Source organism: Callorhinus ursinus, unplaced genomic scaffold (assembly GCF_003265705.2).
Source record: "Callorhinus ursinus isolate GAN/ISIS: 27379988/994484 unplaced genomic scaffold, GSC_fseal_2.0 scaffold31, whole genome shotgun sequence".
NCBI classification, from domain to species: domain Eukaryota; kingdom Metazoa; phylum Chordata; class Mammalia; order Carnivora; family Otariidae; genus Callorhinus; species Callorhinus ursinus.
The window spans coordinates 12924916-12950452 of NW_027397093.1; the positions used below are offsets into that span (position 1 = coordinate 12924916).

At 38.6% G+C, this 25537-nt stretch overlaps 1 protein-coding gene and 1 pseudogene across 2 annotated transcripts in view; both read left to right on the top strand.

The window, feature by feature from the left end:
* MICU1 (mitochondrial calcium uptake 1) overlaps nucleotides 1–25537 on the top strand; it is a 247185-nt gene that overhangs the window by 158795 nt on the left and 62853 nt on the right. For both annotated transcript variants that reach the window (XM_073878854.1, XM_025850225.2), the window contains one exon: nucleotides 10850–11047. In XM_073878854.1, the coding sequence (XP_073734955.1) occupies nucleotides 10850–11047 (198 nt within the window). The remainder of the gene's footprint in view (nucleotides 1–10849; nucleotides 11048–25537) is intronic.
* On the top strand, nucleotides 3131–4229 carry LOC112807371 (acyl-CoA-binding domain-containing protein 6-like; annotated as a pseudogene).

Here is a 25537-nt window from a genome sequence, read left to right on the forward strand (position 1 = left end):
ATATATATATATATATATATATATATATATATATATATATATATATACACCACATTTTCTTTATCCATCCATCCATTGGTGGACACTGACATTGTTCCCATATCTTGGCTATTGTAAATAATGTTGCAATGAACATGGATGGGTACAGGTATCTCTTTGAGATAGTGGTTTTCTTTCCTTCTTATAACTACCCAGAAATGAAATTGCTGGATCATATGGTAGTTCTATTTTTAATTTAATTTTCAGGGGAAACTCCATACTGTTTTCCATAGCGGCTGCATCAATTTACGTTCCCAAAAATGGTGCACAAGGTTCCCTTTCCTCCACATCCTAACCAACACTTGTTATTTTTTGTCCTTTTGATAACAGCCGTTCTAATAGGTGTGAGGTGTTAACTCATAGTTTTGATTTCCATTTTCCTGATGATGAATGATATTGAGCACTTTTCATGTACCTACTGGCCATCTTTATGTCTTCTTTGGAAAAATGTATATTCAGATCCTCTGCCCATTTTTATTTTTTTTTTAAGATTTTATTTATTTATTTGAGAGAGAGAGAGAATGAAAGAACACGAGAGGGGGGAGGGTCAGAGGGAGAAGCAGACTCCCTGCTGAGCAGGGAGCCAGATGTGGGGCTCGATCCTGGAACTCCAGGATCATGACCTGAGCCAAAGGCAGTCACTTAACCAACTGAGCCACCCAGGCACCCCCCTCTGCCCATTTTTAAATAAGATTGGGTTTTGTTATTGAGTTGTAGGAATTCTTTAATATTTTGGATATGAACCCTTTATGAGATATATAATTTGCAAATATTTTCTCTGATTCAGTGGGTTCCTTTTTAATTTTGTGGATAATTTCCTTTGCCATTCAGAGGCATTTTAGTTTGTCATCCCACTGGTTTGTATTTGCATTTGTTGCATTTGCTTTTGTGTCAAATCCAAAAAGTCATCACCAAGACCAATGTCAGGGAGCTTTCTTCCAGGAATTTTATGGTTTCAGGTCTTAGATTCAAGTCTTTAATCCACATTGAATTAATTTGTGTAGGGTCTGAGATAGTGGTCCAGTTTCATTCTTTCTTTCATTCTGTGTGGCTGTCAGTTTTCTCAGCATCATTTATTGACGAGACTGGTCATTCTCCATTGTATATTCTTGGCTCTTTTGTCATAAACTAATTGACCATATATGTAGTGGGTTTATTTCTTGGTTCTTTATTCAAGTCCATTGATCAGTGTGTCTATTTTTATACCAATACCATATTGTTTTAATTACTATAGTCTTGTAGTATAAGACTATATTTGAAATCAGGGAGTGTAATGCCTTTAGTTCTTCTTTCTCAAGATCTCTTTGGCTGTTCAGGGTCTAGGTTTTTTTAATATATTTTGTGTGTTTTCTAGTTAATTGATTTCTACTCTCATTTCTTTCCTTCTCATTTTAGGTTTCTTTTGCTCTTTTATCAGTCTCTTAAGATAGCATCGTTGGTCATTGTTTTGAGAATTTTCTTCTTATAAGCATTTAATGCTTATTATAAAGCTTATAAATGCTTATAAGCATTTAATACTACATTTCCTCTTAGTACTGCTATAGAAGCATCCTCTAAAATTTGATATGTTGTATTTCCATTATCATTAAGTTTGAAATGCTTTCTGCTTCACATGTGATTTCCTGTTTGACCCATGAATTGCTTAAAAGTGTGTTGTTTATTTTCCACGTTTTGAGGCTTTGTTTTTTTGGTTATTTTACTGCTCCTGATATCTAATCTAATTACACTGTGCTCAGAAAACATACTCTGCATGATTTAATCCTTTTAAATGTACTGAGTCTGGTTTTATGGAACTGCATCTGATCTATCTTGGTAAGCATCAGTGTGTCTTATTAAAGAATGTGTATTCTGTGGTTATTGAGTAGTGTTTTATAAATGTCAATTCTGTCAAGTTGGTTGATAGTGTTGTTCAGATAGTCTTTGTCCTTACTCATTTTTGTGACCTAATCATTCTACCAGTTGTTGAGATGGAGTTGTTAAAATCTCCAACCATAATTATGCAATTGTTTGTTTCTCTTTAATTCTTTTGATTTTAGCTTTATGTATTTTGAAGTTTACTGCACATTTCTGATTGTTATGTCTTCCTTATGAATCAATCCTGTTATAATTATGAAATGTCACTCTTTATCTTTGGTAATACTCTATCATAAAATCTATTTTATGTCATTTTAACATAGCAATTCCAGCTATGCTTACTATTTGCATGGTATGTCTTTTTTTTTTTTCCCATCCATTTACTTTAAATATATCTGTGTCTTTGTATTTAAAGTGCATCTTTTATAGACAGCATTAGTTGGGTCTTGTTTTTTTATCCATTCTGACAGTCTTTGCCTTTTAATTGCAGTATTTAGTCCATTGACATTTAACATAATTATTAGTTACATACATAATTTTTCAATAATGTATAATGTATGTATATAATTTATCAATAACGTGTGTAATTTATACATAATTTAATTGGAATTAGACCTACATTTTTGCTATTTGTTTTGTGTTTGTTTTTTTCTGATTTTTGTTCCTCCCTTCTATGTTACTGCCTTTTTTGAGATTAAATATTCTTTAAAGAATTCTGGTTTAATTTGTCTGGAATTTTTGCTGTACCTTTTTGCATTATTTTTGTAGTGGTTGCTCTAGGGAGTATAAAATACATTCTTAAATATACAGAATCTACTTAGAATTAATATTCACATGAAATGTAGAAACTTTGCTGGGGCTCCTGGATGGTACAGTCAGTTAAGCATCTAACTCTTGGTTTCAGCTCAGATTGTGATCTCAGGGTTGTGAGATCAGGCTCCACGTTGGGCTCTGCACCCAGCATGGAATCAGCTTATGATTCTCTCTCCCTCTCCCTTTGCCCTTCCCACTCATGTTCTCTCAAATAAATAAATAAATCTTTTTTAAAAATGTAGAAACTTTGCGGGCACCTGGGTGGCTCAGATGGTTAAGCGTCTGCCTTCGGCTCAGGTCATGATCCCAGGGTCATGGGATCCCTGCTCACTGGGGAGCCTGCTTCTCCCTCTCCCACTCCCCCTGCTTGTGCTCTGTCAAATAAAGAAATAAATAAAATCTTTAAAAAAAATGTAGAGAAGTCTAAGCTGCGCCTCCCCGAGACCCCCTCGCAGGTGGAGGGACCCGGGTCGAGCCCGGGCGCTCTGTTAGCCAGAGGCAGGCGGAGGAGACCGGGTCGGCCGGGGCGAGCCGCCGAAGAGTAGCGGAGCCCGCCCTGCACGCCCGGGAGAGAAGTGGGAGGGAGGCAGAGTTACGTGAGGCAGCGCGGAGTAAGTGAGCTTGGGTCCGACTCGAGGTCGGGCTCAGGACCGAGACTGGTGGGCCAGGCCTCCGAGCCGGCGTTACACCCGCTCCGAGGAGCACTGAGCGGACACATGGCCTCGCCATTCCTGCCCGCGGGGGCCACCACGGGCGACAGCGGCGGAGAGCTGAGCTCGGGGGACGACTCCGGTGATGTGGAATCCCTCCAGAGCCCCGAGACCGAGACGTCCGGGAGCCTGACCGAGCTCTTTGAGAAGGCTGCAGCGCACCTCCAAGGCCTGGTTCAAGTGGCTAGCAGGGAGCAGCTCTTGTTACCTGTATGCCAGGTACAAGCAGGTCAAAGTTGGAAATTGTAATACTCCTAAACCAAGCTTCTTTGATTTTGAAGGAAAGCAAAAATGGGAAGCATGGAAAGCACTTGGTGATTCAAGCCCCAATCAAGCGATGCAGGAGTATATCGCAGTGGTTAAGAAATTAGATCCAGGTTGGAATCCTCAGTCACCAGAGAAGAAAGGAAAAGAAGCAAATACTGGTTTTGGTGGGCCTGTTGTTAGTTCTCTGTATCATGAAGAAATCATCAGGGAAGAAGACAAAAACATATTTGATTACTGCAGGGAAAACAACATTGACCATGTAACCAAAGTCATCAAATCGAAAAATGTGGATGTGAATATGAAAGATGAAGAGGGAAGAGCTCTACTCCATTGGGCATGTGATCGAGGACATAAGGAACTAGTTACAGTCCTGCTACAATATAGAGCTGATATTAACTGTCAGGATAATGAAGGTCAGACAGCTCTACATTATGAATCAGGGTGATTATCCAAGCTTTGTGATACCAAATCAAAAAGTTTTCCTGTACCACGTTATCAGTGGAAACAAAAGCATCCATCCTCAAAGGTACATTAATAATCAAGCCTCTTCATGGATTTTATATATACACATTGGACTTTGTCCTTATGACATATAGAGCTTTCAGGGCAGTCTGTTGTAATCATGTGATTTGAAAGTTACGATCATGATTGGAGCTTTACCATAAGCATCTTTAGTTATTTTAATAAGTATCCTTTCACAGTTCCTTCATCCAAGAGATTTTGGGCCCAAGTATAGTGCTCGTCAGACTGATAATAATAATCACCTTCCTTGTTGTACTCATCACCTAACGTTTATTATGTACCAAGCATGATCAATTTTTCAAATATGCATTAACTGACATTACACTAAAGGCCTGAACAGGAAAAAAATAAAAAATAAAAAATAAAAAAAATGTAGAAACTTTGCAACCATAAGGTTTTATTTACCTCTTCTCCATCCTTTATGCTATAGTTGTTCTGTGTATTATATCTATATACATTATAAACCCCATAATAATTTTTGCTTTAACAGTCATATGTTTTTTAAAGAAAATAAGAGAAAAAATAATTTATTTACTCGCATATTTACCATTTCTGATGCCCTTCATTCCTTCCTGAAGATCCTAGTTTCCATATGGTATTATTTCCATTCAATTGGTAAAACTTTTTTTAGGTTTATTTATTTATTTGAGGGGGGGGAGAGGGACAGAGAGTAAGGGAGAGAGGGTCTTAAGCAGACTCATGCTGAGCATGGAGCCTGATGCAGGGCTTGATCTCATGACCCTGAGATCACAACCTGAGCCGAAACCAAGAGCCCAATGCTTAACTGACTGTACCACCCAGGTGGCCCATAAAAACTTTCTTTAGCATTTCTTGTAGTGCACATTTGTTAGTGATGAACTAATTTATATTATTATTTTGGTAAGGAATTTCTAGATTCGATTTCTAGACGTAGATGTAAAATTTTCAGTTTTACTACTTTTGATTCCTTTTTTAAAAATTTTATTGTATTTATTTATTTATTTATATGAGAGTGAGAGAAAGAGAGAACACAAGCAGGGGGAGCAACAGGCAGAGGGAGCAACAAACTCCATGCTAAGCAAAGAGCCCGATGTGGGACTCAATCCCAGGACCCTGAGGTCATGACCTGAGCCAAAGGCAGACGCTTAACCAACTGAGCCACCCAGGCATCCCCTTCTGATTCCTTCTGATTAAAAGTCTGGCTGTTTAAATCACTTTTGCCCTATTTATATGTTATTTTCTCTCTCTGCTTTCCAGATTTTCTCTTTATAATTGGTTTCTAGAAATTTGATTACAATATGCCACAGTGTGGTTTTCTTTGTATTTATTCGTCTTGGTATTTGATGAGCTATTTGTATATATAAATTTATGATTTTTATCAAATTTGAGAAGTTTCTGGCCGTTATCTTTTTTTTTTAAGATTTTTTATTTATTTGATAGAGACACAGTGAGAGAGGGAACACAAGCAGGGGGTCGTGGGAGAGAGAGAAGCAGGCTTCCCACTGAGCAGGGAGCCTGATGCAGGGCTTGATCCCAGGACCCTGAGATCATGACCTGAGCCGAAGGCAGACACTTAATGACTGAGCCACCCAGGCACCTCCTGACCATTATGTCTTAACATTTTTTTTTCCTTAAGATTTTCTTTATTTTTTGACAGAGAGAGAGAGACAGGGAGAGTTGGAACACAAGCAGGGGGAGTGGGAGAGGGAGAAGCAAGTTTCCCGCTGAGCAGGGAGCGCAATGCGGGGCTCAATCCCAGGACCCTGGGATCATGACCAGAGCCGAAGGCAGACGCTTAACAACTGAACCACCCAGGCGCCCCATGTCTTTAACATTTTTTTTTTTTTTGGCTCCATTCTCTCTTACCTCTCTCTGACACTCCAGTAACACAAATGTTAAGACCATATGTGATACTGCATCACAAATCTCTAAAGCTCTATTATTTTTTTTCAATCTCTTTTCCTCTCTGCTGTTCAAGCTGTGTAGTTTTTGTTGATTTATCTTCATATTCACTGACTTTTTCTTTGGTCAGTTCTGCTATTAAGCTAATCTAGTAAATTTTTTTTTAAAGATTTTATTTATTTATTTGAGAGAGAGAGAAAGGTCAGAGGGAGAAGCAGACTCCCCGCTGAGCAGGGAGCCCGATGTGGGACTCGATCCCGGGACTCCAGGATCATGACCTGAGCCGAAGGCAGTCGCTTAACCAACTGAGCCACCCAGGCGCCCTAATCTAGTAAATTTTTATTTCAGATACTGCATTTTTCAGTTCTTGAACATCCATTTCATTTTTTATATAGTTTTCTTTCTCATCTGAAATACCCTATCTTTTCCTTATTCACAAGTATATATTATACTCTTGAACATTATTATTTAACTGTTTTAAAATTCTTGTTTATTAATTTCCAATATCTAGGTCATCTTGGGATTGATCTCCATTAATTGCCTTTTTCTCTTGATGATGACCCAAGTTTTCCCATTTCTTCATATGTTAAGTAATTTTGGATTTTTGTCTAGATATTATAAATGACATGTTATTGACTTTAGATCTTGTTATATTCATCTGAAGAGTATTAGCGTTTTGTTTTAGCAGGCAATTAGCTCGACTGGATTTGGCTAGAGTTTATATATGGAATGTGGGGCTCCCCCTCTTTGGCTTTCTTCTTTTCAGGGTTTCCCCCTCACTTTCCAGTGGTTGTAGTTGCTCCAAATTCTGTCCTTATGGTTTTTCAAGCCAGAGAAACTGAGAGCACCAACCCTTCTGATGCAGACTGGGGACTTCCTTCACCTCTGAGAAACCAAATAGCCATACTCCCAGTACAGATACTAAACTCTAGATTTGAATTTAGAGCAGATGGGTCCTGGGGGCACCTGGGTGGCTTAGCTGGTTAAGCATCTGACTTCAGCTCAGGTTATGATCTTGGAGTCCTGGGATTGAGCCCCGCATCGGTCTCCCTGCTCAGCGAGAGCCTGCTGTCCCTCTGCCCCTCCCCCCTGCTTGCACCTGCATTCTCTCCCTCTCAAGTGAATAGAGCAGATGGGTCTTATTTCTGTCTTTGATGCTGACATGCAGAATGACCTGGGGCAGTCACTTCACCATTCCATTCACTTGTTAGAGAAAGGAGTGCTATTTCATCTGATGTGATCCCTTGATACCTGGCCACCTTAAACTGATATAACTTCTAATATTGATCACAAGGAAGCTTGATGTAAAAACTCTTCTAGACCAAAAGCAAAAAAATAATTATAAGGTAGTTCATGTGCAAATGGCTCTCTTTATTCTTGGGAAATATAAGAATTTATTAAGTTGAAAGTGCTCTAGGCTGGGGCACCTGGGTGGCTCAGTCATTAAGCGTCTGCCTTCAGCTCAGGTCATGATCCCGGGGTCCTGGGATTGAGCCCTGCGTCGGGCTCCTTGCTCAGCGGGGAGCCTGCTTCTCCCTCTCCCACTCCCCCTGCTTGTGTTCCCTCTCTCCCTGTGTCTCTCTCTCTCTGTCAAATAAATAAATAAAATCTTGAAAAAAAAAAAAAAAAGAAAGTGCTCTAGGCTTCCAAACATTCAAACTTTGCGCTTACTTCCCGGGTAAACAGATATTTTCTTGACAGTGTATTCATCAAGCTTATAAAAAAAGTTAAACAGAAGCAAGAAGAGGACCTCACATATTTCAAAGTTAATGTTGCATGAAGCAACCTAATAGCTAATATCACTGTTTGATTCATCTTTTTCTAAAATCACTTTGATCATGCATAAACACATTACTAAAAGGCATTATTAATCTATTGTTAATACTCTGTGTGAGTTTTCTCTGACCTTTCTTTCACACAGATTCTTTCTCTTACCCATTTCCTTCCAGATCAAAGCAAAAGATCATAGCAAAAGATAGTTTAAAAAAAAAAAAAAACAAACCTTGTAACTGTTTGGGCTCTGTTCACCCAATGCCATGACAGAAATGGTTTTTTTTTTAGTATGAAAGTATGAGAAATAATAACTCATTTGTGAGACAGAAGAAGAATGAAATTTGATTTCAGGGATCATGTTTTACATTTCTTTTGACTTCCTCCACAGCATATAGCATATAGTAAGCATTCACATGACTAGTTGATGTTTTGATTGATTCTCATGTTATGCCCTTAACAAATTATAATATAAAATATTATATTAAATATAATATTTTATATTATATATATTTAAATATATTTAAATATAAAATAAAAATATTTTTAAAAAATATTGGGGTGCCTGGGTGGCTCCTCGGTTAAGTGCGTCTGAATCGTAATCCTGGGTCTCAGGGTCGAACCCCGTGTCAGGGTCCCTGCTCAGCAGGGAGCCTGCTTCTCCCTCAGCCTCTGCCTCCTCCCCACTCGTGCAAGTGCTGTCTCTCTTTCTTTCAAATAAATAAATAAAATCTTTAAAAAACAAGAAAAAAATTTCCCAACTGAGAAATTCTGAGAAAACATTTTCTCACACACACACACACACACACACACACACACACACACACACACAAAATCTAGTGATATGTGCTTTTTTAAAAGCTTTTAAAGAGTGCTTATTATAAATAGTAGTTTATATATAAATGGGTAGTATTTAGACTATGCATTTAATCACTAATGAAGACGATATAGCATTAGTTAGTTAATTTTCCCTAAACCCTTTTTCCCAGTCACTTACACACACACATTCCCAGCACCACACTCTTGAAGCTAACACACAGTTTCCACCATAGGAAGGATATAAGCTGCAATATTTATAGCTACAGGCAAAATTTAAATCATGGCAGGTTCTCGATACTGGTTCACTGCTATTGGAAATTCTTCAGTACTCACAATGAAGCAGATAAAATGAATTGTGTATTACCTTCAAAACAACAACAAAAAATGTTCTGATTATCCCGTATTCAATTTAAAGTCTAAAAATCTTCAACCTAAAGAATTAAAAAATCCCGGGCACCTGGGTGGCTCAGTCGTTAAGTGTCTGCCTTCGGCTCAGGTCGTGATCCCAGGGTCCTGGGATCGAGCCCCACATCGGGCTCCCTGCTCTGTGGGAAGCCTGCTTCTCCCTCTCCCACCCCCCTGCTTGTGTTCCTTCTCTCTCTGTGTCTCTCTCTGTCAAATAAATAAATAAAATCTTTAAAAAAAAAAGAATTAAAAAATCCATTGTATCCCTGTCTTTCAAATCTCTGTGTGCATAAGAAACAAATGTCAACTAATCTTATTACCATGAAAAAACATGAACCCTGAAGAAATGATATCAAAACCATGTATGATACTAACCTAGAGTTACAAAGAGATTCAAAGATAATATACTCTGTGACTTTTCTAGTGAGACAAGTAAGGCCCAAAGAGTTTCAGTGACCTGCATAAATTCTGCTTTTATAAATTCTCTCTCAGAACAACAGAATCAGACCTCACGTCTCCAGACTCCTTGTCTCCTGTCTTTCCATTATATAGCCACGGACTTAACTTAAATCTTCTTTATGGTCACAGATAAGAAATAAAATACATGAGACATTTAACCAAAGTAAACCTGTTGTTACAATTCTTATGTTTTTAAAGTGTTATGCTTTTCTAATTTGGCAATTTAAAAATCATTACCCACAAAGCTATCTGGATTGTTTATTTATATAGCATACCTTTATTATTTATCTTTACATATCCCAATTTTAATTATTCTGAATAGTTGCTTTTTAGCTTGTAAAGAGGTAGAAAAGACTACAGGAACTAGTAAAGGACAAAAACTATAACAATCATAGACTTGCTTCAGAAAGCTCATTTATATAGTTAGGCCAATAGTTGCTGGTTCCAAAACTTATCGTTTCTCAAAAAGCTCATTTAAAACTTCTCAAAGGGGGTGCCTGGGGTGGCTCAGTTGGTTAAGAGTCTGATTCTTTGTTTTGCCTCAGGTCATGAGCTCATGGGTCGTGAGATCAAGCCCTGTGTGGGGCTCCGCACTCAGGGGCGGGGGGGGGGGGCGGCAGTCAGCTTGAGATTCTCTCTCCCTCTGCTTCTCCCCTGACTTGCATGTGTGCTCGCTCACTCTTTCTCTCTCAAATAAATAAATCTTTTACAGAAATAAAAATAAAACGTCTCAAGGATTAAGCTAATTTCCCAACTTTTCTTGGGGAATTATTTCATACCAAATTTGTATTTTAATTTATCATTCTAATAAATGTGTTCTCTCTCTTAGATGTCAGTATTGGCCTATAGCTAGCCTGCCTCTTGTCATAACTATAGCGTCAGTAGTTAGAAGTATGAAGTTTTTAAAAGTCTCCTGAGATATGGAATGTATTACTGTGAGGTGGATGATTATTTTAGTGTTTTGTGAGAGGTTTTGAGCCTCAAAAACAAATGCATGCTCTTTTCTGAAGAGGGGTTTTTAAAAAGCCCATCTCAATTATAAAGGTGTCACGCGTCTGTGTTAAAATCCTGGTTCTGCTACTTGCTAGCTACTTGACCTTAAACAAGTTGTTAAACACTATGTGCCTCAAATTCCTCATCTATAAAATGAGGACAATCATAAGACTTAATAGGATTGTGAGCATTTAGAAGAAAATTGTAGCACAGTGTAGGCAAATAATAAATAATCAATTAGTCAGTTATCGTTCTTACTTTTTTATACTTTTGTACTTTGTAATGTTTTTCTGGATGGGAGTTTGCTTCTCTTTTAGGTTCAGAGCATCATTCGCTCCCAAACCAGTATGGGTATGCGTCACAGAGATCGTCCTACTACTGGTAACACCCTCAAGTCTGGCTTGTGTTCGGCCCTCACAACTTACTTCTTTGGAGCTGATCTTAAGGGGAAGCTGACAATCAAAAACTTCCTTGAATTTCAGCGTAAACTTCAGCATGATGTTCTGAAACTAGAGGTAGGTATTCCTTGGACTTCAGGGGAACAGGGCACTTCCTGTCACATAAGCACATACAGCCACTGGATGGGGAGGACTTGCACTGTAGACATTCATTCAGTCTATCTCCAACTGTGAGAAATGATTGGTTTGAACCCGACAGCAGATTAAGAAATACTATGTTCTGCGAAGATGTTTGGAGTAAGGTGGTTCTGGGACTGAAAACCAAAAAAGCCTAAATTGAAAATCTTAGTTGTCTTTGGATACTCAGCTTGAGGAAAAAGAAATTCATGGGTCAGAGCAGTTTCCAATCTGAGCATGTATCACCAATTTTATGTTTATTTTGTAGAAGGCACCAGGCGGTGGAGTTGAGGGGGGGATAATAAGTAGATCTTTCTTTGAAAGTTTACAAAGGTAAAAAGAACTGGAAACACAAAAATGTCAGAATAAAAATATACGTGCTCAGAGTTGCAAAAATGTCATACTGTGTTTGGAGATTTACTTTTCCACTTACAGCTTAGAGACCATCATGCCAATAACTTCCTGGACACAATACTGTAAGAGCATTACCTTTCTCTATGTGTATATTTAGTGAATTAAGTGTATTTTGGGTTAATTGGCTACTAAGTCTATATTCAATTAAAAACATTCATTAAATGCCTCCTAATGCACTTTTCTTCCTGGAAAAAATGAAATCTGATCTTCGGGTTTTTAAAAATTCCCCTACATTGGTGTTTCTCAACTTCTTTTTTTAAAAAACATATTTGATATTATTTGAAATTTGAAAACATTAAATTACTATGACAAAAAACACATTAAAGTACTGGAGAAAAGCACTGCTTTGTTTTTAAACTATGTACATTACCTCTTTATCTGCTTTTCCATTTTTCTCCAAGATTCTGATAAGCTACTCCCACCTCTTCCACCCACTTAACTCAATTGAGACAGTTTGAAAAGTCACAACTGAATTCTCATTATTGATAAGAACACCATTGAATGTTCATACTCTAGGAAAGAAGTATGGATAATATACTAAAAATCAGATCAAACTTTGAAATGTGCTTTTGTACTTGTTTTCTGAAAATGGTATAATTGATATCCAAAGAATTTACTTTAAAAAAAAAAAACTAATCTCCACAATTCAGCCTTCTTGAGGGTAGTTCTTGGCCCCTATAATAAATGGTAAGTGCTATGTATATGTGTGTGTATGTATATGTATATGTGTGTACACACACACACACACATATGGCATGGGAAGCAAAACTTTACCCTCCTAGAGTCTCTGGCTGGGGCTGAGAATGAAATTGACATAAGACAGATGAACAGGAGAAAAGCATATAGATTTTTAACATACATGGGAACCCCCATAGGAAAATGAAAACCCAAAGAAATGGCTAGGCTTACTAGACTTTCTATACTAACTTGAACAACAACAGGCAACTTATCTTTATCAAGTTTACATTATTATCACCAGAGAAGGGGAGTCAAAGTAGAGAGTAATCTATACAAACACACCAGGGTTGAATAATTCTTATCTTCCTTTAGTCTCTCCATATATTTTAGTTACTTTTCCACAACCGCCTGTCTTCATTTCTTTCCTGCTGGTATAGGAAGGACGTCTTTCACATCAGGGTTTTATTTCCTGCTTTCAGGAGTCTAATAACTTTTGTGTAAGAGTTGGGATGTACTGGGATTCTAGAGATATGCCTTGGTCCCCAGTATGCATAACTGGAATGGTCTTTTTTGGAAACTTTATAACATAATCTGGGAATGTAAATTACTTAGCTTATTAATTATATAATTACAATTTAACACAGAGCATAGATCCACAAAATGCAGTTGGAGAATAAAGGGAATGGTACTTTTAACAAACTTTAAACAACAATATGCAGTCATCCAGAGCATGGGGCAGGTGCTAGCCTGACTCTCATTCGTGGACACACAGTGGGAGTCTCAAGAGACACAGCATGAGGGGCACCTGGGTGGCTCAGTCGGTTGAGCGTCTGCCTTCAGCTTGAGTTGTGATCCCAGGGTCCTGCAAGTCCCATGTCTGGCTCCCTGCTCAGCGGGGAGCCTGCTTCTCCCTCTCCCTCTGCCCCTGCTTGTGCTCTCTCTCTCTCTCTGTCAAATAAATAAATAAAATCCTTAAAAAAGAGAGAGAGAGAGAGACAGCATGGGACTTTTTTGTCTTTCACTCTGAGATGCTATAGAGCAGAAAGCCCCCTACCATTGCCAATGAGGTAGATTGTCAATGAGGTAGAATATTATAAAGTAGATTAGGGATTTCATACATGGGTACCGGCACAGAGCCTACCCTCAAGTGCAGGGAAACAAAGATCTAAGAGACAGTTGTATCTAAGATACTTACTGTAGAAAACACTCTTGTATTTTGACATTGGCTTAGGATCATCTATAGGCTGTGGTCCAAGACTACCAAGACTATTCCTGTTTGCCATTCAGCAATTCCTCATGTAAGGGAATCAGTAGACTCTTTTGTGAAAGAGCCCAGCCTAACATGTAATACACATTCTATAAATGTGTATTAATCCGGAATCCATTCTTTCCATGTGATGGTACAAGTCTAGTGAATAAGTGCCTCCTTATCAATAACCCCCATATTTAAAGTTTCATGAATCAATACTTTGTCTTTCCAATTAGATTTGTAATTCTTTGAGGAGGTGTGAATAGAAGAAAGAACATAACCTTTGGTGCTCTCATAATGAGACCTGAGTTAAAATTTTGTTTCCACCACTTACTGGCTATGTGACATTTATTGAGTTATTTACTCTCTTAGAGCCTAGCTCTTCATTTGTAAAACAGGGCAATGGTTAAGTGAGATCATGTTTCTTATGGACTGGATTATGTTCCCCCAGAATTTTTATTTTAAAGCCCTGACCCCCCCATACCTCAGTATCTGACTGTATTTGGAAATAGAATCCTTAAAGAGGTGATTGAGTTAAAATGAGGCCATTAGAGTGGGCCCTAATCCAGTTCTACCAGTGTCCTTGCACAAAAAGGAAATTTAAACACACAGAGACCAGGGGTGCCCATGCACAGAGGGACAACCATGTGAAGAGACAGCAAGAGGGTAGCCAACTGCAAGGCAAGTAGAGAAGCCTCAGAGGAAACCTGCTCTGCCTATACCTTGACTTGCAGCATCCAGATCTGTGAAAAAATGAATTTCTGTTGTTTGTCACCCAGCTGGTGGTATTTGTTATGTCAGCCCTAGCAAACTAATACAGTGATATGCCTGATGGCACATGACCTGTACTATACCTTTAATAAGTATTCTTTTTATCTTCTCTGTATGTCCTCTGTCACTTAATATGGCAGTTGTCATATATTACGCACTTAAAACAGGTCATCTCAAATGAATGAAAGGCCCTTTGTTGAAATACTTTTTTTTTTTTAAAGATTTTATTTATTTATTTGACAGAGAGAGACACATGGAAAGAGGGAACACAAGCAGGGGGAGTGGGAGAGGGAGAAGCAGACTCCCTGCTGAGCAGGGAGCCCGATCAGGGGCTCGATCCCAGGACCCTGGGATCATGACCAGAGCCGAAGGCAGACGCTTAACTGACTGAGCCACCCAGGTGCCCCTGAAATACTTTTTTGATAAAACTTCTGGAAAACAGAAGCAAATTTTTATTTTTATGAAACACTTTTGATTTCACTTTTCAAAGCTTGGGTACTTTCTCCCTTCACTGAATATGAAACACAATCTCATAATCATAGCCAAGAGGAAAATGGAAATGATTAATAGTATCTTAACTTTCATATGGGTTTTTATAATTCCATCATTGTTTCTGTTTACCTCTTTCTAGTTTTATTTCATAACTTATTTACTTTAAAATTTCAGAACAAGGAGGTTTATTATTCCATTTAGTTATTTTTTTAAGATCTGTTTATTTATTTTAGGGGGACAGCGGCAGAGGGAGAGGGAGAGAGAGTCTTAAGCAGACTCCACACTGAGCACAGAGCCTGACGCAGGGCCTGATCCCACAACCTGAGCCGAAACCAAGAGCTGGATGCTCAATGGACTAGGCCACCTAAGCACCCCTCCATTTAATTATTTCTGTCTTTTTCTCACTACAGTAGCTTTGAGAGTGAACAGAACACTGTCAGATTTAATTTCCAGCAGGATCAGGGAAGAGGGGAAAAGAAAGTCCATAAACATTTATTGACAGCCTACTATGAGCCAAGCACCTTACAAATATTACATGCCTTTATTTTAAATCTTGCCAACCCTATTATATTTAGTGCTATTATGCCCGTGTTTCAGAAGTGGAAACTGAAACTCAAAAAGATAAAAGACACAGAGCTATCAAATGGTAAGAGCGAGAATTCAAACTCAGTCTTTCAGACTAAACTATCTTCTTTATCTGATTATTATTAGTTTTAGTCTAAGATGAGGGTTTTTTGCCTGACTTATTTGGAACTGTAAAGAAAAAGAAAATGTTCTGAATTTTAGAAACAGAAGAAGACCAAATTTCTTGAATATCTCATCTACCTGCTTTCGCACCATCTTTTCCTAGTTATTTTGCCCCTCAAATTGAGTCTTATGACTGAGAAGAAATACACTGTTCTTTTGTGTTTATAAGATATTACCTAAACTAGTCGTTTAATATCTTTTTATTACAATCATTAGCTTGTTAGGTTTTTATAAATTTTTAATGCTTTTAATTCTGGTCATTTTATTCTACCCTTATTTCTCCATCTGGAAACTCAAAAAAACATGGGTTTGAAGGAATGACTTAAGGATACACAGTTGGTTTTTCAAAAAAAATCTCTTTTGAAGTTATTAAAAATTCCATCTAAGGCTACAAAGAACTATTGAGTTGAGTTCCTTAGAGACGGGTGCCAAGTCTAATTCCAATTAATATATTCATTGATTTCTTGAGGACTACAGTAAGTAGGATGTCAGTCAAAAATGAAAGGTAATAGAAAACTCTTTGAAAGAGTATAATTAATTTTAATTTGGGGGGAGGGGAAAAGGAGCTGTCATGTCATCAAAGAAAAGCAAAAACTAATTTATACAAGAACGAAGAAGCCAACTCCAGAATATACAAGAAAACTGAAAAAGCATCATCTAATAAAATTCCAATCTGTTGCATGACCTTTTTTTTATATAGGTTTTGGGGTTCATGTACTTATTGCATAACCAATCAGATTATTGCAATTTTAAGAAGGCATGAGTAGCAATTATCTGAAGGCAAACTGGATATAGTTCAAAGGATAACAGTGAGGGGCACCTGGGTGGCTCAGTTGGTTAAGTGTTGGACTCTTGGTTTGAGCTCAGGTCATGATCTCGTTGGTCCTGAGATAGAGTCTTGCATCCAGCTCCCAGCTCAGCGGGGAGTCTGCTTGAGACTCTCTGCCTCTGCCCCTCCCCCCACTCACATGCACACATATAAGCGCTCTCGTGCGCTCTCTGTCTCTAAAAAAGAAATTAAAAAAAAATTTAAAAAGGCTAACAGTGACTGTCTTATATTCCCAGTCTTCAAGAAAAAAAATATGGAAGTTAACAGATCTGTTCAGTCAGGAAGAAAGATAAGGGAGACATAAAGAACGATGTTAATTATTTTCATTTGTCAATAAAAGTAGAGCAAAAAACGAAAAGAGAAGATTAATTTAAGTTAAATATTGAGGAACTTTTAAAAAAATTATAACTGCATGATTAAAAGTGCCTAAGGAAATTCCAGATCACCTACTTTATATCATCAAGCTGACATCTTTGTACTTAATCTCTCTCAAGTGCTAAAGTAGAATTAAATCTGTCTTGCTCCAATGCGGAGGACCATATTAAGAGACAAACGTCAGCTCTTTTCCTGGCCAAAAGATTTGGAGTAGGAGACCAGAAGGCAAGAAAGCTTTCAATCAAACACTTTCTGGAACTAAAACACCCTTGGCAGAGCAGATTGCTTTTTATCCTAATACCAGTTTTGTTTTGTGTTCTTTGTGTTCTTTCTTCTTATGTAAACTCAGAGATGAAAATTGACTCTTGATTTAATTAAATCTAAGAAACTAAATGAGATATGTTCAGTGGGGTTTCTTTTAATGTTATTATTCAGCTTTTGCTAATACAAAGCAGAATGTGAATAATAATAAATCTATAGTTTCTTATTTCATCCTTAGATGTTTTCAGCTTGAATTTTCCAAAAATCATTAAACGGGTTATTAAATAGTACTTGTCTCTTTTAGGTATTTATAGCTTAAGGACCCAAGAATATGTTTAAAGGTAAAAAGTAAAAACCTATTAAAGTAACAATCTCCACTATAGAAAATTGTAACTTTGCTATTTGGTTGTAATAATAAAATTATTTTACTAGTTCATTTTTTCCAAAAAATTTAAAGTACTTAGCCAACATGAACTACTTCACCTTATAAAATTCTGAGGAAAAAAAGCCATAGCAAGCATTATTTTCTTATATGTTTGAAAAAAGTGAGGATCTATTACTTTAGCCATATAAAATATTTTTATTTCTTCTTTCAAGTTACTTATTTTATCCCCTTTCTTATTTCTTAAATCCAGGCATCTGTTTCTTTTATAAAAATAACAAGTTGGGGTGCCTGGGTGACTCAGTTGGTTAAGCGTCTCTTTATTTCTGCTCAGTTCATGATCTCGGGGACATGGGATGGAGCCCTGCATCAAGCCCCATGCTCAGCAGTAAGTCTTCTTGTCCCTTCCCGCCCTTCCCCTCCCCTTATGCAAGAGCGTGCGTGCACTCTCTCTCTCTCAAATAAATAAATAAAATCTTTATAAAAAATTAGATTAGTACCGTGTTCCATCCAACCTACTAGTCTTTCTTTGCCTGGAACACCAAGGGATATTTTAGGAAATAATCATTAATTTAAAAAATAGAAATATATAAAAATAATAGAATAAAAATTTAATTGCCCTCAACAATTATTTATAAGTCAGTCACCCATGACTTGATGTCAACACTTTTTAAAGCTAATTATATTTTCTCTCTGTATCACACATCGTGAAGTAGGTCCAATATTTTGCTCTGATGAGAACAAGTTAGTTCTCAGGATGAATTAGTTTAACAAGAAGATGTGCAAAACCCAAAGCTGAACTATGATTTAATTTCTTGCAATTCCCTTAACACCTTGTAACTCAAGTTTGCTATCATTTGTGGGTTATAGGTTCTCCAGGTGTAAAGTTAGACTGAAAATACTAGATATGGTAGAACGTCCATGGTGATATAAAGCCCCCTTGATGTTGTAAATACAACCTTGATAATTATTCTGTAAAAAGCATACAAAACTGCTTTTTTGTTTCATATCTTTTGGAGAATGAAGGAAAACGTTTTAAGAGTGATACTTGTTGCTTAAAATGTATGATTCTAGACATGACTTTTAGAGATTCTTTTTTTTTTTAAGATTTTATTTATTTATTAATGAGAGACAGAGAGGCAGAGGCAGAGGGAGAAGCAGCGTCCCCGCTGAGCAGGAAGCCCAATGTGGGACTCGATCCCAGGACTCTGGGATCATGACATGAGCCGAAGGCAGACACTTAACCGACTGAACCACCCAGGCGTCCCTAAACATGACTTTTTTTTTTTTTGCATTTTTATTTTTTTTATTTATTTTTATTTTTTTACTGTTATGTTAATCACCATACCCTAAACATGACTTTTAAAAGGCATTGATTGGCACTTCTATATCTGACCTTTTGGATTGATGATTGATGCAGAAAACTGTTAGAGATTGATATTTGTCTTTGATTTGCGGATAGCTTTACAATTCCAACGTCAGTATGTTAGTAATACCTTTGCAATACGGGGAAATCTCTGGGATTTTCCTATCGTCAATATCTTTAACTTTAGGGCGCCTGGGTGGCTCAGTTGGTTGGGTGACTGCCTTCGGCTCGGGTTGTGATCCTGGAGTCCCTGGATTGAGTCCCGTGTCGGGCTCCCTGCTCGGCGGGGAGTCTGCTTCTCTCTCTGACCCTCCCTCCTCTCATTTGCTCTCTCTCTCATTCTCTCTCTCTCAAATAAATAAATACAATCTTAAAAAAATATATCTTTAACTTTACATTCTAAGTTAATTTTAAACCAGATGCAAGACAAAAGGAGCTCAAATAAATCATGAAGATTTTATCTTTCTCCAGAAATTGTTCCTCAGTGTATCATTCATATAGTCTTATCAGCTGTCTTTTTGTAGAACACAGGTGCTTCTCAATTTATGAATGAGCTGTGTACCAACGTATCAAAAGTTCATAGGTCAGTTATTTGGAATTCAGAATGCAGTGATACTTTTTTTTCTGTTTCATACACAACAGAATACTTAAAATCGTGTTGAATGCAATAATAGTGAAATGACAAGTAGCATGAAAGAAGATGATTGTGTGAATTTATAGGTCAGTGCTTAATCTTTATGTACCCTTCTAGCCACAGCAGTCTTGGATATAGAACTCTAGTAATATCAAGTATTTTAACCAAAGTTTGAGTACATACTACATAAAGTGAAAATATTAGCCAACATTTCTTGAGAGGTTACCATTGAGCCAGGCACTATTCTAAGTGCTTTATGTACATTATTTCATTTAATTTTCACAAAGCTATGAGGTTGGGATTATAATTATCAATATTAAACAAACAAGGAAACTGAGGCACAAAGAGATTAAGTAACTTGCCCAAGGAGGAGCTGAGATTTTATTCCAGGCAGTCTGCCTTCAGAGTCTGCTCTTATAACCTACACTGGCTTTCCAGGAGTTAAATGCTTAAGATACTGAGTTGAACAAAACATTGTTCACCCAAGAAGCTTACAAAGGTGAGACGAATGAACCACAAATTCTTGCGCAGTGCTATAAGTACAGTACCAGACGTATTTTTATGGTGTAATGGGAGTATAAAAGGGGCCATATATGTAAATCAGTCTGTGAAGAGTGCAAGAGACTGCTTAGAGAAGCTTTCCCCAAGGAGGCATTATTTGAGTCCGCTCTAACCAAAATTCATTCTATACGAAAAATAGGGTGGTTAATTTTTATTCCTACTTTGTTCTGGTTGTAGGGTGGATGAGAAGAGGCAGGGGAGGCCTGAGTAACACTGGGATTGGAGCCAGGAGAGGGTGACAGAGAAAATGACCTTTCTTACCAAATCTGTCCCAAACCAGGCTGAAATTAATGTGTCTCCAAGGTATTATTTTGGTAAAGGGACCCCGTGCCCTCAAGTTCCAAATTCTTGAAATCATCAAGAAAGAGATGGAAAGCAGGGGGCAGGCTAAGAAAAGAGGCTTTCTCTAGATTTCTCCAACAGTTAGCTGGGCCCTTGGGCAGATCAAATTTGGCCTCTGACCCAGACGTAGAATGAAGAAGTCTGGACTAAATGATGGGCAGTGTGTCTGAGTAGGCCTTTTCATTTTTCTTCCTCTTGGAGCCACCTTCAGCCGCAAATGCCTTTCAGCACTGCAGTCTTTGGAATTATGAACATTTAAAAATAAAGAATTAAGGCTTTAAAGAATGTTGTACTAATGAGGGGAAAAAAGCTTTTTTGTCCTTTTTCTCCACCTTTCTTTTAACTAATTTGGCCTCAAATAACTCTAGTAGATCTCTCTTTTTTTTTTTTCTTAGAGGAAAAGGAGATTTTTTAAAAATAGCTTTAGCCTCTATCCTGCCATACAGCCTTAGAGGTGTCTAGGGAGTCTAGACAATGTCTTAGGAACCAGAGCCAGCTTTGCAGTAATTTGTGAATAAATAATGCATTACAGCCTGTTGAATTCAGACTCCAAGCAAATGCCACTTTAGAGGGTCATATATATTACATCAAGTTATTATCCTCCGAATTCAGTTAACAACATAGGAAAGTCCTTTTCTCAAGTCTCCTTCATTTCTCCTTTTTCCTATTATAATAGAATGCCTTTTCTCCCTCCCCACCCACATTCTCCTCATTTGTTTTGTATTGAATCTACCACATTAGCATGAATGATTTTTTTTCTTATTAAAGCTTCTTGGACTAATGAAGTATAAGCTACGTCAATCATTTTTTTTAAGATGCTACGAAGATTTTTTTTTTAAAGATTTTATCTATTCATGAGAGAGAGAGAGAGGGGGGCACAGGGAGAAGCAGGCTCCCAAGGAGCAGGGAGCCCGATGCAGGACTCGATCCCAGGACCCTGGGATCATGACCTGAGCCGAAGGCAGACGCCAAACCATCTGAGCCACCCAGGTGCCCGTCAATCATTTTTTTTAGCTTTAAAAAAAGCCTTTCCAAATAAAGTAATACCAAAACATCTTTTTTAGGATGCCCCTTTCCTTTACCAGTCTTTCCTTGAAATCTGATAGCCTGTCTACCTAGCAGAAAAATAAACCCAAAAAAATGTAACACTTGGGGTTTTTTTGTTTTGTTTTGTTTTTACTAATAACAAATTAAAGTTATCGACTCCTTAGGAATATGCCAGACATTGGGTTAGGTACAAAAGCAGGTAGACCCCAGTTCCTGAATTTAAGGAGTCATAATCAGGCTAGAAGTTAGGCAATTATTACAGCACTGGAAGAAAAGTACAATGATGGAGTTTGCACACAGAAGGTGCACAGTAAATACTTGCCAAAAGAATAATCAGTATACAGTTATGTCATTTGGATTTTTAAATTTTACCTCTTTGACCTTGGGAGCCTTAATTTCTTCAAACGTACAGTCATAGTAATATCTACCTCACAGAGTTGTCAGGAAGACTTCCTGAGCTAAGAAAGCAGCCAGGGCAATGCCTGACACCCAGCATGCGCTCTAGGAGGGTTGATTCATTTATGCATTCCTTCATGGCCGCCTGCTTCTTGCCAAGATGCTTTGCGTCCAGCTGTTCCGCAGAGCACCTTCCCACAGACTGTTGGTGTCTCCTGCACTTCTTCCATTATCAGCAGAGGAAGTAAGGGAAGACCAGCGACCTGTGCTTCCTGACATCTCTGGCCAGTGGCCCATCTGGATATTTTCTGCAGCTTCAGAGCCTTTAAAATTTGAAAAGATTCCAGGAAATTGCGAACTTCATAGTCATTGGGTTGATTAGATTTGTAATCCCAAATCAGTGATTTACATTATATCCAACTAGAAAAATAAGTGAGGTGTATTGAATTCATTGTGCTGGAAATATTGCTCAGTGATATGTGTGATAATATTTTTTATATTTCTTTTTTTTAAGATTTTATTTATTTGACAGAGAGAGACACAGCGAGAGAGGGAACACAAGCAGGGGGAGTGGGAGAGGGAGAAACAGGCTTTCCGTGGAGCAGGGAGCCCGATGCAGGGCTCCATCCTAGGACTCTAGGATCATGACCTGAGCCAAAGGCAGATGCTTAGCCAACTGAGCCACCCAGGCGCCCCTATTTTTTATATTTCTATGTAGATACATTTATGGAGCATGATGCCAGAAATTAAGGAAGAAACTGAAGTAGTTTTCCTTGAATACAGGATTGATCATTTTCTCTTTATTGGACATCATATACAGAATTATTTGTCATCATTAAGAGTATTAATATACTATATTTTCCTTTCAGTATAGAAATAGTTCTCATGGGGACACCTGGGTGGCTCAGTTGGTTAAGCATCTACCTTCGGCTCAGGTCATGATCTCAGGGTCTTGGGAATAGAGTCTCATGTCGGGTTCCCTGCTCAGCCGGGGAGTCTGCTACTCCCTCTCCCCCTGCCCCTCCCCCGTCTTGTGCACACATGCTCTCTTTTCTCTCTCTCTGTCTCTCAAATAAAATCTTTAAAAAGAGAGAGAAATAGTTCTCATGGATTTTCTGTACTATTAAAGTTGGCAAAGTGAAGACAGAAATTCTGGACGCATCTGGAAGCATTTGCTGTAGTGGAATTACTTTCCCCATCTGGTAGCTTTTTTGTTGTGGTAATTGTCTTTCTTTCTTTCTTTCTCTCTCTCCCTCTCCCCGTCTCCCCCTCCCCTCTCTCTGTATAACAAAATGACGTTTGGGATTCATTAATGTTAATAGGACTAATTTAACAGTCGCTCTTGTCTGAGGTAATGTGTGTGATTTTGCAACTCCAGCTTTGGTGTCGCCGCGACTGCTAGTATAGATTTCTGCTCAAGCTCTAGTGGTTTTGCCACATAGGAAGATAGTTTCTAACTCCTTGTCTACAAAAGTGGAGCATTACAGCTGTATTAGTTAGCTATTACTACATAAGAAATTACCCCCAAACCTAGCAGCTTGAAACAAATATTCTATCACACAGTTGCTAAGGGACAGGAATCCAGGAGCAGCTTAGCTGGTTCCGGCCTTCTCTCATGAAGTGTCGCCACACTGTTGGCCAGAGCTGCAGGCTCTAAAAGCCTGACTAAGCTAGAGGATCCTCTGCCAAGCTCACTCACGTGGCTGTGGGTAAAAGGCTTTAGTTCCTCACTCTGTGGATGTTTTCACAAGGCTCTCAGGACATGGCAGCTGGCGTCTCGCACAGCAAGTGATCCAGGAAAGAGAAAATGCAACCAAGATGTCTTTTATTACCTCCTCTCAGGAGTGACATCACTTTTGCTGCATTCTTTTGGCCACACAGACCCACCTTGGACCATTATGGGAGGAGACTACACAAAAGCATGAGTCTTCAGAGATGAGGAACATGGGGGGACATCTTTATACAGACTACCACACATATAAACTCACCACCTTCCTCAGAATATAAGACTGGCCTTTGGAGGCCTGTGTCAAGAACATTCCAGTAACATGCTGTCCACGGTAGTGCTGTCTCATGGACCCAGTGCTGTTATGCCCTTTCCCAGCAGTTGGCTTATTGTAGAGGCTCTCCCACCAGTTCATCTTTCAGCTCTGTGGTGATCTTGTTTTCGGATGCCTCACTGCCTTTCTGCACCGTTTGGCACTGCTCAGGGCCACCCTAGCCCCCCACCCCCCCGCATGTTTCATTAACTTTGAATCTAGTGACTAGAGCAGCAGCCTCGTCCCTTTCGCTCCCACCAGACGCTTGCTTCTTAGGAGTATTCAAGCACTGTGTGTTAATAGTTTCTCTCTACTTCACTGGACACCCAGCCACATGTTCTTGCAATCCAGGCTGTGCAAATGCTTGGTATGTTCCCATCCCAGACCCTTCCCGTCTCCGGAAAAATGTGCCTTCTATGTAGCTTTTGAATTGATGAGGAAGGCTCCTCTAAATCTTCAGGATTCGATTTTCTTTTTTTCAAGGAGTGGTGTTTAGTTCCTTTTATGCTATGAACCATGGTTTATTGCTCCCATTAGTGGCAGAAGTATTGAACATTTTAAATAAATCTCACTTTATGACCAAAACATTCGGATGTGTTTAGTTTCCATGCTTGTAAATTTATTCCCTCAATTTAAGGAAAATGTCTGTAAAGATCACTCTGGGGGCGCCTGGGTGGCTCATTCGTTAAGCGGCTGCCTTCAGCTCAGGTCATGTTCCCGGGGTCCTGGGATCGAGCCCTGCATCTGGTGTCCTGCTCAGCGGGAAGCCTGCTTCTCCCTCTCCCGCTCCACCTGCTTGTGTTCCTGCTCTCGCTGTCTGTCAAATAAATAAATAAAATCTTTAAAAAAAAAATCAGGGGCGCCTGGGTGGCTCAGTCGTTAAGCGTCTGCCTTTGGCTCAGGTCATGATCCCAGGGTCCTGGGATAGAGCCCCGCATCGGGCTCCCTGCTCCCCGGGAAGCCTGCTTCTCTCTCTCCCACTCCCCCTGCTTGTGTTCCCTCTCTCGCTGTGTGTGTCTCTCTCTCTGTCAAATAAATAAATAAATCTTTTAAAAAAAATCACTCTGTAATTCAGTATCTAATATGAGAGTAAGTTTTTTCCATGATTTTTATAATCAACTTAGGAAGTTCCCACTGACATAATGGTGGTGTGTTAAAAACCTAACAAGTTACTTTTTTACTCAAGATGTAAAGAATTTTACTCCCATGATACATAACATCTGATATGTATAAAAACACTTAGATAATGTGTCACTTAGTGTTAGCCTTCTGGGTGTCTGAAAATGTTCATTTCTTAAGTGTGATGAACTGTTAACTTTATTATTTATTTATTTAGAGAGAGTGGGGGTGGGGCAGAGGACAGAGGGCAGAGAGAGAGAATCTTAGGCAGGCTCCACGCCCAGCGAGGAGCCCAACGCAGGGCTTTATCTCACAACCCTGAGATCATGACCTGAGCCTAAATCAAGAGTCAGACACAAACCGATTGAGCCACCCAGGCGCCCCTGAGACTAGTTTTTAAATTTGGATCTAAAATAATGGCTAGGATTCTTGTAATGCTCAGGAAATTATACTGTTTGGTTTACAGATTTTTGTCTCAGTCTGACTTTAGAGAACCTATGAGGGATTTTTTCCCCCCTGTGGATTTGAATTAATTTTTATAGTTCACTAAAAGTATATATCTTTATGTTCTGACAGGGTTATGAAAGCTGGGAGAGCAATCTCTTTGGTTTTCCTCACTTGTGAGTATGTATAACCTCAAGTGTGATGTTAATGTGGTTTTACATTCAATTTCTGCCCAAGAAAAATAATAAATTGTGGAGTTGGTTGATCCAGTGAGTATACTAAGT